Source organism: Nannospalax galili, unplaced genomic scaffold, assembly GCF_000622305.1.
Source record: "Nannospalax galili isolate Female #2095 unplaced genomic scaffold, S.galili_v1.0 scaffold332, whole genome shotgun sequence".
In the NCBI taxonomy this organism is placed as follows: domain Eukaryota; kingdom Metazoa; phylum Chordata; class Mammalia; order Rodentia; family Spalacidae; genus Nannospalax; species Nannospalax galili.
In genome coordinates this window covers 550447-567323 of record NW_008333794.1, presented here as the reverse complement: position 1 = coordinate 567323, position 16877 = coordinate 550447, and the positions used below count along the sequence as shown (strand labels likewise).

The 16877-nt window shown below is 45.8% G+C and overlaps 2 protein-coding genes across 5 annotated transcripts in view; both read right to left on the bottom strand.

Annotated features, from left to right (window-relative positions):
* Hmces (5-hydroxymethylcytosine binding, ES cell specific) overlaps window positions 1-3512 on the bottom strand; it is a 34039-nt gene extending 30527 nt beyond the window's left edge. Inside the window, exons 1-2 of one of the 2 annotated variants that reach the window (XM_008828546.2) lie at window positions 3400-3512; window positions 2909-3114 (exon numbers count right to left, since the gene is read on the bottom strand). In XM_008828546.2, the coding sequence (XP_008826768.1) occupies window positions 2909-3091 (183 nt within the window). In that variant the 5' untranslated portion in view covers window positions 3092-3114; window positions 3400-3512. The remainder of the gene's footprint in view (window positions 1-2908; window positions 3115-3399) is intronic. The other variant, XM_008828547.3, reaches the window with a different exon arrangement.
* A 694-nt stretch (window positions 3513-4206) lies between these two features.
* Copg1 (coatomer protein complex subunit gamma 1) overlaps window positions 4207-16877 on the bottom strand; it is a 32659-nt gene continuing 19988 nt past the window's right edge. For 2 of the 3 annotated variants that reach the window (XM_008828545.3, XM_029561323.1), the window contains exons 15-24: window positions 15628-15703; window positions 14737-14840; window positions 13131-13256; window positions 12781-12849; window positions 11550-11692; window positions 11106-11277; window positions 10426-10523; window positions 8673-8811; window positions 8294-8392; window positions 4207-5651 (exon numbers count right to left, since the gene is read on the bottom strand). In XM_008828545.3, the coding sequence (XP_008826767.1) occupies window positions 5521-5651; window positions 8294-8392; window positions 8673-8811; window positions 10426-10523; window positions 11106-11277; window positions 11550-11692; window positions 12781-12849; window positions 13131-13256; window positions 14737-14840; window positions 15628-15703 (1157 nt within the window). In that variant the 3' untranslated portion in view covers window positions 4207-5520. The remainder of the gene's footprint in view (window positions 5652-8293; window positions 8393-8672; window positions 8812-10425; window positions 10524-11105; window positions 11278-11549; window positions 11693-12780; window positions 12850-13130; window positions 13257-14736; window positions 14841-15627; window positions 15704-16877) is intronic. The other variant, XM_029561322.1, reaches the window with a different exon arrangement.

Genomic DNA, 16877 nt, shown 5'->3' with positions numbered 1-16877 from the left:
TTTTATCCTGAGCTGAGGACCAAACCCAGGGCCTTGTGCTTGCTAGGCAAGTGCTCTACCACTGAGCTAAATCCCCAACCCAATAAAATATATTTTTAAAAAAAGTTTCAGACCTAAATTGGTAAAGTACTTGCTGTTGTAAGCATGAGGACCTGAGCTCAATCCCCAGAACCCATGTTAAAAAATGTTAGTATTTGTAATCCCAGCACTGGGGAAACAGAGACCAAGGAGAGGCAGATCTCTGTGAGGTCAAGGTCAGCCTGGTCTACATAGCAACTTCCAGGCCAGTTGGGGCTACAGGGAGACACTGTGTCAAAAAACCAAAACCAAACCAAACCAAAGCAAACCCAAAACCATATGGTACCAGAGGAATGGATACCTAGCTTGCTTGCTTTTTCTCTTTCCCCCTCCCTTCCTTCCTTTCTCTTCTGAGACAGGTTCCTCATAGCCCCAGTTGGTCTGGACTTGCTATGTAGACCACCAGGCTGGTCTCAATTTCACGGAGATTCTGCCTCTCCAGTCCTGGGACAAAAGGTGTGCAACACCATACCTGGCTCTCCCTGGTTGATTTCTGGTTTTCACACACATACACACATGTGCACACACAAGCATGCATGCACTTACACCCCCACTTCCCCAACACAAAGTTTCAATAGGGAAGTATATAGTTTCTAAATAAGGGACTCAAGAATAAACCATTTCATGTGAATGTGAATAGCTTAACTGAACAGAAAAAAAGAGTTTGGGTTGTAGTTTAGTCATACGAGGCCCTGGGTTCTATCTCTAGCGAAAAAGTTATTTCAATATGTGATCTCTGGGTTACATACTAAGACTGTCTCAAAAAACTAAGTTTTTTTTTGTTTTTTTTAGTGCTAGGACTGAACCTAAGGTTTGAGCACACCAAGAATGCTCCCTATCACTGGGCAACATCACCAGCCCCAATCACATTGACAATTTTTTTTGACATTTATATATATATATATGTGGGTACAAACATGCTACAGAGTGAGTGTGGAGACCAGAGGACAACTTGAGGAGTCAATTCTTTCTTTCTACCATGTGGGTTCTGGGAATCAAACTCAAGTTATGAAGATTGTCAGCAAGTGCCCTTATCCACTGAGCCATTTTGCCTGCTCCCCAACACAATTCTAAGAAACAAATCAAGAGCATTTAAAATATTTAAGGCATGGAGAAAGTACTCTCTGGAATAGGAGACAACACAAAGAACTAAAACATGGTTATAAATGATTGATTCCTCCAACACTATAGGGAAAAATCTTTTTTTAAAATTAATTTATTTTTATGTATATGAAGTGTTGTCCCTGCATGTATATGCACCTGAGCATGCCATGCCCACAGAGGCCAAAAGAGGACATTGAGCAGGGTGTGGTGGCACATGCTTTTAGTTCCAGCACTTGGGAGGCAGAGGCAGGCAGATCTCTGTGACTTTGAGGCCAGCCTGGTCTACATAGCAAGCAGCAAGAGCAAGAGAGAGAGAGAGAGAGAGAGAGAGAGAGAGAGAGAGAGAGAGAGAGAGAGAAAAAAAAAAAAAAAAAAAAAAAGAGAGAGAGAGACAGAGAGCGAGAGAGAGAGAGAGAGAGAGAGCAAGAGCACTGGATCCCTGGAACTGGAGTTAATGGTGGTTGTGATCTACCATGTAGATGCTGGGAACTAAACCTGGGGTCTCTGCAAGAGTAGTCAGTGCTTTCCATCACTAAGCCATCTCTCCAGCTCCTATAGGGAAAAATCTTACAAATAAAACAAATAAAATTAAACTCCAGAAGACAAACAAAACCAATTGAAAACAAAAGCAGAAAAATAGAAACTTTTCTGTTTAAAAAGTATCAGATATGGAGCCAGATGTGGTGTTTCAATGCCTTTAATCCAAGCACTCAGAAGGCAGAAGCAGATGGATCTTTGTGAGTTCCAGCAAGGCCAACCTGGTCTACATAGGAAGTTCCACATCAGCCAGGAAACCCTGTCTTAAAAAAAAAAAAAATCAGACATGGGACTGAAGTGATGGCTCAGTGGTTAAGAGTGCTTACTGCTCTTATACTGGACTGGGGTCGGGGGCCCAGTACACACATGGTGGTTCACAACCATCTGTTACTCCAGTTCCAGGGGATACAATGCCCTTTTCTGGCCTCCATTGGCACTGGGTATGCATATAATGTACATAGATGAAAGCAGGCAAAATATACACATAAAACAAAAATAAATAAATCTTAAAAATCAGGGGCTGGGGAGATGGCTCAGCAGTTAAGAGTGTGTGCTTCTCTTAATAGAGGACCAGAGTTTGGTTCCCAGCACTCACATCAGGCCACTCACAGCTATCTGTAACTCCAGCTCCAAGGGAACTAATGCTGCAACCTCCCCAAGCACCTGTACTCACATGCTAATATCCATATGTGGACACATACACATTCATGTAATTAAAACCTGGCCTATCTAGTGAGTTACAGGACAGCCAGAGCTAGGTAATGAGACCCTGTCCCAATGGAAAAAAAAATTTTTTTTGGTCTTTTTTTTGAGACAGAGTCTCCCTGTAGCCCCAGCTGTACTGGAACACACTATGTAGACCAGGCTGGCCTACCTCTGCCTCTGGAGTGCTGGGATTAAAGGTGGGCACCACCACACCCCGCTGGAAAAAATTTTTAAGTGATTAAAAAATGTATTCAAATACAAGGGTCATATAAATTGAGAATGCTAATTAAAGCAGTTAAATTGAGACTGAAGAAAAGCGAAGTACTTACTCCTCAGAGAGACCCAGAGTGGGTTTCAACTAGGGAATAACATAAGACTGCTTTTAAGGGCATTCTGGGGGCCAGGCAGACATCAGAAAACAGGAGTTACAGGGTCCCCATAATGCTGAGCCAGAAACTAGTTCAGAGCTCCTAAAATCGGTTACCTTCTCAAAGTGCATTCGGGAGAGCAGCACCGGGCTGCTGGACTGCGGGCTCTTGTTGTAGGAGGGGCAGTACTTCTCAGGGTCCCTCCACTGTGGGAGCCGCTGCCTGCCCTGCCGATCCCGATAGGCACAGGCCCTGGTGAGAACATCCCTAGGCAGGTGACAGGAGGTTCGCCCACACATTCTGCAGCGCCGCTTCTCACCGCCTGCCACGTAACAGAACATAAGCACCACATTACCTACAGATGCCGGGTCCTAGCGTCCTCACGGGCTCCCACACGACCCTCCAGCCCACTGTCTGCACAGTCGCCCCGTAGGAGGGATAGGGCCACCGCCAGGCCCCAGTCCGTTCGCAAACCTGCAGGGATTAGCTTTCACCCTCCCACCCCCCATCGGCTCTGCGGAAAGGCCGGGTCGCAGGGCTGCAGGGGCCAAGAATTTGGGCCGGTCCTGCGCTCTCCCGCGTCCTCCCCGCGCCCGCGTCTCCTCACCGCCTGTGGGCCGCGTCCACTTTTCCGCTCGCGACGGAGGTTGTCTCACTAGTCACTCACCACGTCCCAGCTGGCCGCCCGTTACGCCGGCCCCGGAAGGGCCCGGCCCCGGGAAGGCCCCGCCCCCAGCAAAGGGTGCGCCAGCTTCCTCTCCACCACCCACCGCACAGACTTTTCTGAAAGTTGGAGAAGGATGGACGAGGGTTCCTGCGAGCACTCGGTTCCAATCACCAAAAAAATCAAAACAAAATAAAAAGCCCGCTGAGCCTTAAGCACGCCAAGACCCCATGTTGCCCTTCCTTCCCAGGTCAGGACCTGAAATCAGGAAACCAGTCTGTGCTTCGTTCTAATTGCCTCAGTGTGGGTTGAAAGGGAGACTTCCAGGACTCGCTGGTCACCCTCAAACGTGGATGACTACTAGAATGAGACGTCCTCGTCCTCCATAGAGGAATCTCTAAGGGTCAAGGAAGCCCACTCAAAACTTACTAGCTTAGGGGCTGGAGAGCTGCCTTCAGCGGCTAAGAGCACTGGCTGCTCTTGCAGAGGACCTTGGGTTCATTTCCCAGCTCCCACTCGGCATCTAACTACCATCCATAACCGGTTCCAGGGAATACGACGCCCTTTTCTGACCTCCCGCCGGCATTGCACGACATGGCTGCACTTACACACATGCAAACAATACTCATACATGCAAAGTAAAAATATTTTTAAAAATCACTAATTTTTTTTTTTTTTTTTTTTTGCTTTTGGTGTGTACTATTAAAACAAGATCAGCAGAAGTGCTTGGTCAGGAAAAGGAGACTGACATATTCTCTTCAATGAGCTTTATTAGAATGAAAGGAGCCTCAAGGCAATGGCTGGGCCTACAGGTGGTTAGAAAGCATTAGACAGAAAGAATACAATACATAGAGATCTAAACGTGTTGGGGGCCTTAAGGGGAGGGAGAGAATAAGAAGGACCAGGGTTGGGTGGAGACCAGAGGAGCCTCCTCAGAGAGCAGCCTTCCCTTATTATATTCCCATGAGGCATCTCTGGACCCCTCAAACACAAGCGAAATCACCTTTTAGAGGCGACAGGAAGTTTCACATCACATTAACTTCAACATAGCATGCACAACAAAGCACATGGAGGAGCCAATTAGTACCATAAATCAGGGGCTGCTGTTAGGCCACAGCATAGACAGCTTAACTCTTTCCTAGAGAGAGCTGCAGGGAGGTTATGGCCTGCTATCTTCAGGTTGTGGGATTTGGCCTAACGGTGCAGGCCTGTGTTCTAACATGCACATGTGTGTAGGCATGCGCAAGTATCAGGAGTACATGTGGAGGTCAAAGGACAACTTTTGGGAGTTGGCTCTTCTTCTACCATGTGGGTCAGGTAGTAAGTCTAGTTGACAAGTCTGTTCACCAGCTGAGCCATCTCAGCCGCCTCACTGGAGGCCCACTACCTGACTTGAGTTTAAAAGCCCATTAATCTTGAGATATACCCTGGGATTTCTTATTCCAAAAGGGAACACAGAGACTATTCTTCCCACTCAGGGACTGACCCAGAGCAGAAACCCTGGACATTCTCCACTCCAGAGCTGATGCCAGGCAACATCTGGTGAAGGACTTCAGCCCTTAGGAGCACCCATCCATCTATATAAATGCCTGAAGGTGAGCAGCTCATTAGACCTGTTGTTCTGACTCAGCAAGCCTGATAAAGGGATAACCTCTGTCCTAAACTTGACATTGGCACAGCCCCAAGAAGGCAAGTGCTCTACTTGGTGGAGGAAGGCCTCAAGGGGAGGTAGAGGCCCTGGGCATGAGCCTGCAGAAGCAGCAATTGTTCAAGAAATACATGCTAATTTACTACAGGGATAAGAGAGTTTTGTTAGGGATAAACAGAAGAGAAAGTCTGAATATTTTATTCATTTGTGATTCCTCTTGCAGGCAGGGTGGCAAGATCTAACCTAGCAGTCCTGGCTGATAAATAGGGTAGAATTAAAAAAAAAAAAAAAATCTGCATTGATTCCTGAATGCTTCTGAATATAGAGGCATGGTGGAAGGGTTTCCACCAGTTTCATGGAAAAGGAGCAACTTCTTCGTAGTGTTGGGAGAAGGTAGGAGTAGGGCTGCTGGGCCTTTAGCCCACGGATGCCAAGATGATGTCTACTGGCAGCTCCTCTGAGCTTCTGGCTGTCACCTGCATTGTCACTGTGTCTAAAAGCAGCAGCCGGGAGCGCACAAGGATGTCACGACCACCCCGGAACACACCTGGAAGAGAGAAGTATAGCAGTGTGAGGCAGGAGGCTGTACTGAAGGCAACATCTGCAGCAACTCATCAAGGCAGCCCTTGTACCAGTATAGTCAGGAGGCCTAGTCAATTCTCACCTCTCTAAACTCTGGAACCATTAAGAAAGTGGAAGAAGTAAGAATGCTAACTACTTCAGGCATCTGCCAAGTGCAAAAGAACTCATGGTTATGTAAGGCTTGTACCTCCAGTCAGAGGCTCACAAGTGCTGGGTAAGTCTGAGAGTACTAATGAAGGGGAGAGCCCCAGTAAGGGAAAACCACAAAGCAGGTGTCTGAAAGACCCAGGGGACTGAGCTTCTTTAATATGACCAGAAAGGATGGGCCTGCAAGATCACAGCTGTGAGTACTCATTGAAGCAGAACATCCTCTTAACCCTGTTTATAAACACAACCAAGTTAAAAAACTCCCAGGCCTAGGCCATGGGTGTGGCTCAATGTTAGAACACTTGCCCAGCAGACAAGAGGCACTGGGTTTGTTCATCAGCCTTGGGGGGTGGGGCAGTGATATGGTTCATGGAAGGCTGAGGCAAGAGGATTACTTGTAAGGTCAAGGTGGCTTGAGACTCTATGGTGCACAGGAGCCTCAACCACTGAGTTTCATCCCAGATGCATTTCTTTTTGCTAATTGTCTTGAGCAAAACAACTGTTTTGCCCTTTTTGTGTCAAACATAGGTTCTATTTGTTTGTGTCGGGTATGGTGGCACACACCTTTAGTCCCAGCACTCGTGAGGCAGAGGCAGGTCAGCCTCTTAAGGCCAGCCTGGTCTACATAGTGAGTTCCAGGACAGCTGGGGCTACAGGGAGACCCTGTCTCGAAAAGACCAAAAAAAAAAAAAAAAAAAAAAAATTAAAAAAGAATTGTTTCTAAGAGTCATTAGTTTTATTTATTTGAGACAGGGTATTCCTGTAGCCCCAGTTACTCTGAGAGATCCACCTGCTTCTGCCTCCAGAGTGTTGGGATTAAAGATGTGCACCACTACTCCCAGCTTATTTTTATTTATGTGTATATATGTGACACTATGTTTGGTATGAGTGTCTACAAAGGCCAGAAGAGGATGTCAGATTCCCCTGGAGCTGGAGTTACAGGAAGCTGTGAGCCACCTGATGTGGGTATTGGGATCTGAACTCAGAAACAGCACCAACTGCTCTTAAAGGCTGAGCCTTCTCTCCAGCTCTGGTTATTATCTCTTACAGAGACATGATAAAGCATTTACATATGAATTACACAAAGAATCTGTATGAAAACACTCTAGCAGAAGAGTGTGGCAAGAGTAGCATATAGGATTCTTATAAGCACTAGTCTGTATGTGCATAAGCATTTCTAAAATGGAATGCTTAAATGGCCATTCTTTTATTTTTTTGTTAATTTTATTATTTATTTTTTATTTTATGTGTATGTCTGTATTGCCTGCATGTAGGTAAGTGCACCCGTGTTGTGCAATGCCTGCGGAAGTCAGAAGAGGATGTCAGAGATCCCTGGGACTGGAGTTATGGACAGTTGATAGCTGCCATGTGAGTGCTGGGATTCGAACCCAGGTCTTCAGTGTTCTTAACCACTGAGCCATCTCTCTAGCCTCCATTCTTTTTTAAAAAAATATTTATTTTTATTTTATGTGTATGTGTGTATTGCCTGCATGTAGGCAATGCACCTGTGTCATGCAATGCCCAAGGAGGACAGAAGCTACTGGATCCCCTGGAACTGGAGTTAAGGACAGTTGTTAGCTGCCATATGGATGCTGGGATTTGAACCCGGGTCTTCTGCAAGAACAGTCAATGTTCTTAACCACTGAGCCATCTCTCCAGCTCCCAAATGGACATTCTTTTGTTTTGTGGAGACTGAGTCTCAGTATGTAGCCCTTGGCCTTGAACTTGCATAAATTTTTGCCCCTGCCTCTCAAATGCTCAGATTACAGGTGTGAGTTGTTAGGCCCAACCCTACATACCCATTCTTGTTAAAACAGAAACAAAAAGAAACAAAAACTCATCAGTATAGCTGACAGACCAAGGAAAATCAGACATGTCAAAAAAGGAAATATAGGGGCTGGAGAGATAGCTCAGTGGTTAAGAGTACTGCCGCTCTTGCAGAGGACCTGGGTTTGAATCCCAGTATCTACATAGCGGCTAACAATCATTAATAACTCCAGTTCCAGGGGATCTGATGCCCTCTTCTGACCTCCATGGGCACTGCACAACATGGGTGCACTTACATACATGCAGGCTCAATACTCGCACACAAAATAAAAATTTTTTAAAAAGTAAAAAGGAAATATAAATGGGAGGTAATTAATTTCCCTCAAAATACAAAAATGTACATTAAAACCACATGGGCTGGGGGAGGCTGGGGAGATGACATTTGGATCCTCAGTGTTAGATCACGGACCTGTCAGCTTTCAGATGTGTCTGCTTTAAGAAATCAGCTATAGGGGAAATGCAGAGCTGAGAATCCAGGCTATACCCTTATGGAAGCCCTAACAAAAAATAACTGACAGGCCCCAACTGGGACAGTTAAGAGCACACAGGCCTGGAGGATGGGGGCAGGCCAGACCCAGTGGCATTCCCACTAGAAAAGGAACCCAGGCCCTCCTCACTGAAGATGCTGCTTACCGGCCAGGAGCAATGTGTGAGTATTCTTGTTTTCTGGCACTTTGTCTGACCTCTCACAAGGATGCATTCCCAAGAACTTCACAATATTGCCCACAGCCTCTGTAGGGGAGAAATATCAGCAACATTAAGCCATATGTAAAAGTATGTATATGTGTTTATTATCTTGGGTACTGGTCAAACCCTGGGTCTCACACAAATTATGCACTTTCCCACTAAGCTGCATCACCAAGCCATACCTCTTTCTGTACCATAAGCACTAGGCATATGTATTCCAGATATGGCTCTGGATCCTGGTGGGGAAGGGGGAGGTGCACCAGCCAGCTCTAGCCAAGGGTTCTGAAAGGCAGCCAGGCCAGAGATGGTGTCACCCGGACTTTACCTTCAAGTGTCTTGATGGAAGACAGGGTGAATGTTTCTTCCTTCTCAAACTCATCCCCGACCTCATCCCAGGCTGCTTCAAAGTTTACTTTCATGACTTTTTGAATGTGGTCAGCCACAGTAACTTCTAGATCCTCCAGCTGGAGAAATGGAGATAGAAGCTGGACTCTGAGGAAGACTCCTTGCTCTGCACAATTCTAGGCCTCTGCTCTGTTCATCCATTTAACCCCTTCCTTCCTGCAGCTCTCTCAGCAGATGCCCACCAGGGCTGTGGACACAGTAGGCTCCAGGACACACAGCAAGTCATGTGGAGACTCAACAGGAGCTACTTACTGTAAGTGGTATTCCTTCAATATGTAGCAGCCATTTCTTCTTTAGCAGATTCTGTACCCTAGCTGTGTGACCTCTGTGCCTGACAGAGGCAAGAACCGCCCCCGCCATCTCAGCTGTGAACTTGATATTTAATACACCCATTTGACTTCCTTGAACTGACTGTGTCTATATGAAGGCCCCTCATTCATTCTCGAAACAGATTTTCATGGAAGCTCTGATCTTACAGGTATTTAAGGTGCACAGGGCCAAAATTCCATTACTATAGTGGAAAGAGTACTTCAGCTATAGCTTTGTGGAGGAGCAAAGTCATAAGGTAGTTCCTACTGAAGTCATTTTGGCTCAATGGCGGCCATTTTTCTACTATGGCCCTGGCACAAAACAAGAGTGAATGTCAGATGCATTCCAGTGACTGAGGAGCCCTGACAATCCCTGTCCCCAGGCTAAACATAATGGTCTATTCTGGATGGCACTGAGTACTCCCCCCCCCCTTTCCTGGTACTCAATTCCATCTAACCTTGGAAAGAAGGACTGAAAAGGCTATTTCAGTGCATAAAGGATGGTCCAGCAGAGCAAAGGGGCTCAATGCATCTAGAAAGCAATTTAACAACAGTAACTGAAGTTTTAAAATCATGCTTTTCTTTTGATCTGATTACCCTCCTAGGAATTTATCCTAAGGAAATAATCTGAAATGCAGATAAAAACTTATATCCAAAGGAATATCTAATGTAGCATTACAAACGGCAGTGAAAATGTGGAAACCAAATTCCCAACATTAAAGGACTGAAAGGTCAAATAGGATTCCATGTAGAATGGATACAGTCAAGATAGTAAAGTGGGCTGGGACTACAGAAGGGCTCAGTGGTAGAGTGTTTAGTGTTTGTGATGTCCTGGGTCCCATTCCTAGTATACCCCATGAAAGTATTTCTGAAGTATTGGTCATGAGAGGGGATGAAACACTATGGTTTTAAGTGAAAACAGCAAGATCTGTAACACAAAGATGGCCTCAGTTATGTGATCCCACAGAACACCTAAAGATTATGGACATTTTCCTGTTTATACTATGTTATTTCCCAGGTTTTCTTTTTAAATTCACTTTTAAAAATATTTTATTTTTATGTGTATGAAATATATTGCTTTCATGTATGTAAGTGCACCTGTGTCATGTGATACTTGTGGAAGTCAGAAGAGGACATCGGATCCCCTAGGATTGGAGGTAGGACAGTTGTTAGCTGCTGTGTGGGTACTGGAAATCAAACCTGGGTCCTCTGCAAGAGCAACCAGTGCTCTTAATTGCTGAGTCATCTCTCCAGCCCCTACATGTACCTTTTTGAAGTTAAAATAATTCTCTTAAAGAGCAAGACTAGGATCAGTCTGCTCCGTAGTCTTGGTAATAAAATAAGCCCCCGACACTACTTCCTTACCACATACTCGTCCTCGTAGCCTTCTTCATCAGTCTCTCCCGTGGTGGGGTCGCAGTCTTTGACGGTGAACTTCATCATACAGCTGAATGTGCAGGCCACTGTGGGGGAGAAGGGCTGGATGGAGAACGAGCTTCTCCATGTCAGGTGGTCACAGCCTGCCTTCTCGGTGGTATCAGTAGCAGCTTTATGCCACCAACTCCAGCAGCTGGACAGAGAGGGCACCACCTCAAAGGACTGGACTATCAAGTCATGGGTCCAAGGAAAAGGATGCAGAAAGCAGAGACAACGCAATATGGCTCAGACCATGTCACAGCCGCAGGCCATTGTCCAGGGTAGGAAAAGAAGTTGGTGGTTTCACTGGAGGAATGAATGTGAGATGTGTAGGTGCTTGTGCTCGTCTTTGAGAGACTTTGAGCAATTGTGAAATACTGACTGGTCTGAGGACAGCACGAACCTTGATTCTGAACTGAAGACAGCCCACACAACCTGAGCCTCAGCGTTCCCATCTATGAATAGGGAGCTAGTACTTATCCTCATAAATTTACTATGAGGTAAAATACGGTGATATATGAAAAGCACTTGGGCCTGAGCAATTCTTCTCATGACCAAATCAAGGAGTTGCTTGTGCCAGCTTCACCCCATTTCCCATGAGGCCTGGGTGTTCTCTAGAGAAGGCTCACCAGCTGTGGGGTCTTCCTTGGGTAAAGCCACCAGTGTATAGCAGGTCCCAGGCTGGTTGTAGGGCAGGCTCCGGGCAGGCACATAGCACAGCACCTCATAGGCCTCAGTGGGCTCCATCTGCACTGTGACATTCTCCAGGGTCTGGTCATTGAGAGTATTTGTGCAGTCAAACTGGATGAGGATGAATGGGGTTCAGATACTGCTGCAAAGGAAGTCAGGAGGCCCCCACCCTGTGCTAGCCTCCCACCTCAGCCCCTTGCTGGCTGATACTCAGGAGTTAGAGAAGTCCTGAGAAAAAAGGCATGAGATATACCTGCTGGTGACAGATACTATCATTAAATTGTGCCCAAACAAACTTGGTATGAGGTTGTCAGGCTCCACAGGACCCATCAGACCCAGGACTGCTCCTAGGTACATGCTGGGGCTCAAGCCATCCTGCTCACCTGAAACACCATGTGGTCAGTGAAGGTATGTTTGGTGCAACGGATGACATACTCTGTCTCTGATTCCGTGAGGGCCACTGGCTCAGGTGAAGACTTGAAGAGGGGCCCTAGCCCCTGGAACTCTGGCACGGCTGCTAACTGCTCTGAAACCCATAGGCCACATTCATTTAGTTTCTGGATCCTTACACCAACCCGTAATGGCTTCTAGTAAACCCCCAGGCCTCACACCCTCCCTGAGAGGGATTCATGTGCATATGCAACTGGCTGCTCACTGCTTCCTTAGTATATCTGCATGTGTTCTCAGCTCTGATTGGTTCAGGTTACTACCTTCCAGGAAAACTCTGTCTTATATAAAACCTCAAAAGCAATTAACCAAGTGTGAGACCTCATGTCCCAGATCTAATCCTATTTGGAGACCCTCACCTTTGGAAAGTCAGCAGTGCTATTTTTTTTTTGAGACAGGGTATCACTATGTAGACTAGGCTGGACTGAGACTCACAGAGACCTGCTTACCTCTGCCTCAATAGTGCTGTGATTAAAAGCATGAGTCACCATACCCCAGGAGGATTCTTAGAAAGTAGAGATTAGAAAGACCACAAGGATAAAGTACATAATGTTATAGTTATAAAATCAGATGACAAACACACCGGTCTTATACAGGCCAGTTAAGACAAGTGGCCAATGAAGAGCCACTTCAATTTTGAAGGGTCTAATTCTATAACCCAGGCTAGCTACAAGTTTTTGATCCTCTGCCTCAGCTTGCAAAGTCTTGAGATTATAGGCAAGTGCTATCATGCCCAAATGTGAAAGGGGCCTACAGTGTTCTCAGAAACCTGACACTGAGGAGAACCAATACACTCTTGCTCTTTTGTAGAATTTGCAGTACTGGGGTTAGAACCCAGGGTCTCACATGATAGGCAGGTGCTCTACCATTGAACTGCACCCCCCTTCTGAAGTTCTTTTGCTTTTTTGTTTTATTTTGAGACAGGTCTCACTATGAGCTTTGGCTGTCCTGGCACTCACTATGTAAACCAGGCTAGCCTTGAACTTACAGAGATCTGTCTGCCATTGCCTTCCAAGTGCTGGGATTAAAGGTGTGCACTACCACATCCAGCTGAGGTTCTTATTCTTAATCACAGATATGGTGCCTTGGTCCCATGCGATCAGTAACTAGTAGGCTCTGAAGGCATATAACCTTTCACCACACTGTTGACATGACACTGTTACTCACCCTGGAAAATCTCCTGCCGAGTGGCTGCCACTTTCTCAGGCTGTTTCACTGTTGTGGTAGGTGTACTGTCTGTAAGAGTAAGCATACCTACTGACCCACAGTTCCAGTCACAGGCAGCAAGGTACTGATGACTCCATGCTATAACTCAGACATTATAAATACCAACCCTCCCAAGAAAGAAGCATGTGAGGAAAAGAGCAAGCTTGTCATAGCCCAGATGCCTCCAACTGTCTGAAGCCAGAGGTAGCAAAGGTTACTTTCTCTTCTCAGCATACCACACCCATCCTGATCCACTTAGGGGCTCTGCAAACAAGGTAGACACAAGGGACTTGGGAGGAGCAGGACCTTACCTGTTCTCTGCTCTGCCATAGGCGTGGTAGCCAAAGGCACAGACTTGAGGTCAAACGGCTTTTCTGATGGTTCTAGTGTGTACTGCTGTAGGGCCCTCTCCAGACCAGGGATGGACACAGTCAGACCTAGAACCAATGGAGAGGTCAGTCTGCCTGGCTGGCAAGACAGATATGTAGGGAACCCCCAGGGAGGATGGAGGCCCCAAGTCCCTCACTATGAATGCTAAATGTACTGATTCTGAGAAAATCATGTACCCTTCAGAGCCTTGCTTTCTCACCCTCATCCTCCTTTCCACAAGGTTGGTGTGTAGATAAACAAATACAAAGCACCTTATAAATGACCATGAAAACAGAAGTTTTAATTGACTGATTAATTAGTTAATTAATTATTCTAGGGGCTACAGAGATTGCTCAGTGGTTAAGAGCACTGGCTGGCTGCTCTCATAGAGGATCCAGGTTCTGTTTCCAGAATCTACATGGTGGCTAATAACCAGTTCCAGGGGATCCAATGCCCTCTTCTGGTCTCTGCAGACATTGCATGACATGGGTATACTTATATACATGCAGGTAAAACACTCATATACATAAAATAAATATATAGGGGCTAGAGAGAGAGCTCAGCAGTTAAAGAGTACTGGCTGCTCCTGCAGAGAACCTGGGTTCAATTCCCAGCACCCACATGGCACCTAACAACCATCTGTAACTCTAGTTCCAGGGGAATCCAATGCTCTCTTCTGACCTCCACAGGCACTGTATGACATGGGTGCACTTACAAACATGCAGGCAATACACTCATACAAACAAAATAATAATAATAAATATTTAAAACATTTTTAAGACAGGATCTTACTATGTAGACTTGGCTGACCTCAAACTCCCAGAGACCCACATTTATCTGCCCCCCCAAGAGCTAGAATTAAAGGTGTATACCACCATACCTGGCATAAATTTTTATTTGTGAGTTTTTGTTTTAAAATTTTTTAACCTTTATTTATGTGTATGAGTGTTCTGGTTGCATGTAATGTAAGTACAGCATGTCATGCAATGTCCACAGAGGCTAGAAGAGGGCATTAGATCCCCTGGAACTGGAGTTAGGGATGACTGTTAGCTGCCATGTCAGTGCTGGGAACCAAACCCACAAGAGTAGCCAGTGCTCTTAACTGCTGAATCATCTCTACAGCCCAATAACGAATGTTTTACACTATGGACTTTGAGCCATGAGGATTGACACAAACACCAGGTCAGCCTAGGCTATATAGTGAGACACTATCTCAAAACAACAACAAAAGTTTTGGACCGAGGATACAGCACAGAGGTAGGTACTATACTTGCCAAGCATGTCTGAGGCCCTGGGTTAAACCCAGAATAACAAACACATACAAAGAGCACTTTAATTTACTGGGCTATTTATGTAGGCATGGGGTAGAGCTACATGACTCTGGTCTTCTTGATCACAGCAATTCCATGAAGTTGCTACACAAGTCCAGCTAAGAGTATGTGGTCTTGAATTTCCTAGCCCAGGGAAGAGAACACCTGTTCTGAGGCCACAAGAAGGGCCAAAGCTCCAAGAAAGTCCTAGGCCATGGATAGCTGGGGTAAGACTTACCATTTAGGATATATCCTGCATTGAGAGCCTTTTGCTTCTGCTCTAGGACGTTCAGATAGAAAGTAGCTCGGTCCCTCACTTCGTTGTCATCATCCATCACACACCTGCAGCCAAGACACAAGGTACTCCTGACTGGAACCAGCAGGGGTGGCACTGGGACCCTATAGGGCTTCATGGGGGTGGTAGAGTGATGATGCAGGTCTCTTAAAGTTCTGAAAGCTCAGTTCCCAAAACACAAGAGGGGACCAGCGTGAAGCTCAGTGGCAGAGAACTTCCCTGGCAAAGAGAAGCCTTAGGTGCCATCTAGTACCACAAAGACAAACAGAAACCAAAAAAGAACAACATGCAGAAGTACCCTGCAGATTGTAGTCATAAACTCAGAGGAGACACACTTAGACTCTCTGGACCCTTTCCTTAAAGCCCACCCAGTGAGGATGGCCATCCTCTGCATCCCAATTTGTTTCAGAAAATATTTAATATGAAGCCCAGAGTGGTGGCACATGCCTTTAATCCCAGCAATCAGAAAGCAGAGGAAGACAGATCTCTGTGAGTTCCAGGCCAGCCAGGGTTACATTGTGAGGCCCTGTCTCAAACAAACACACAAAACCCCAAAAGTACTTAATATGACCCCAAGTTCCACTCCTAGGTATAGACATGAGAGACAGGAGTAAATATTTTCCATATAAAAACTTCAACATGACACTGTGCACCTTTAATCCCAGCACTTGGGAGGCAGAGGCAGGGGGATCTCAGTGAGTTCCAGGCCAGCTGTGGCTACAGGGAGATCCTGTCTCAAAAAAACCGAAAAAAAAAAAAAAAAAAAGCCAAAGAAAAGCTGAGTGGGCCCAAGAGAACACTGACACGCACCTTGGTCCATGGTCCTAGACTCACCTCTTCAGTAACACCAAGATACTAGGTAACATCTCTTCGTTCTGGGCTCCAAACTTGGCTAGAGCACTCACTGCACCTGTTTCAAAAGCAAACATGATTAACCAACAGCCCCTCTGGCTCACACACCAGCATGCTGAGGGTGCCCATTAGTGCTCAGGGTGGGTCTTCAGGAGGAAAGAAGAGCCCAGTGGGCAGCACCACCAATACAATCACAGAACCACTTTTTTGCATCCTGGTGCCATCCAGGCCTTTATTTCCTCATTTGGTCAATGGAGAAGGGCAAGAGATGGATTAGTGGCTCCAGTTCTAGGGCTCTAGGCTCTGCTTTCAAATTACAAAGGCCATAAACACTGTCCAAGGTGTCAGGCTATTTAGCTTCTAAACAGCCTCAACTTGCAGCTAACCCCAAGATTAACAGAAATGAGGAAATAAAGTATCAGTGACTATCAACTGCCGAAAGAGGGAAATCTGCCAAGTTTGAGGCTTAAGAGTAAAAAGTCAATTAAGAATGGGATGATAGGGGCTGGGGAGATGGCTCAGCGGTTAAGAACACTGGTTGTTCTTGGAAGTTCCAAGTTCGAATCCTAGCACCCGCATGGTAGCTAACAACTGTCCGTAACTCCAGTCCCAGGGGATTCGACAGCCTCTTCTGATGTCTGCAGGCATTGCATGACATGGGTGCACTTATCTACATGCAGGCAATACATGCACACACATAAAATAAAAATAAAATTTAAAAAAAACAAACAAAAGAATGGGATGATAGGGCTGGAGAGATGGCTCATTGACTAGGAGCACTGGCTGCTTTTGCAGAGGACCTGGATTCGGTTCCCAGCACCCACATGGCAACTAGCACTCCAGTTCCAGGGGATCTGTTGCCCTCTTCTGACATCTATGGGCACTGCATGACATAGGTGCACCTACATACATGCAGGGAATACACTAATACACATAGAATTTTTTTTTTAAAAGAATGGGATGGTAGATTGCTGGATCATTCATTTATATAAATGGGTAAATTTTGTGGTATGCATTGTATTTCAACAAGCTGTTACTTAAAAAACAAAAAAAGCTGGGGCAGGGAAAAAAAAAAAAAAAAAGCCATGCATGGTGCACATATTTGTGATCCCAGCATTCAGAACTGAGGGATAAGGAGCATAAGTACGAGCCAATCTGGCTACACAGCAAGAGCCCATCTCAAGAAAATAGACAACTAAATTTTTTTTTTTTTTAATTTAAAAAATCTTGAG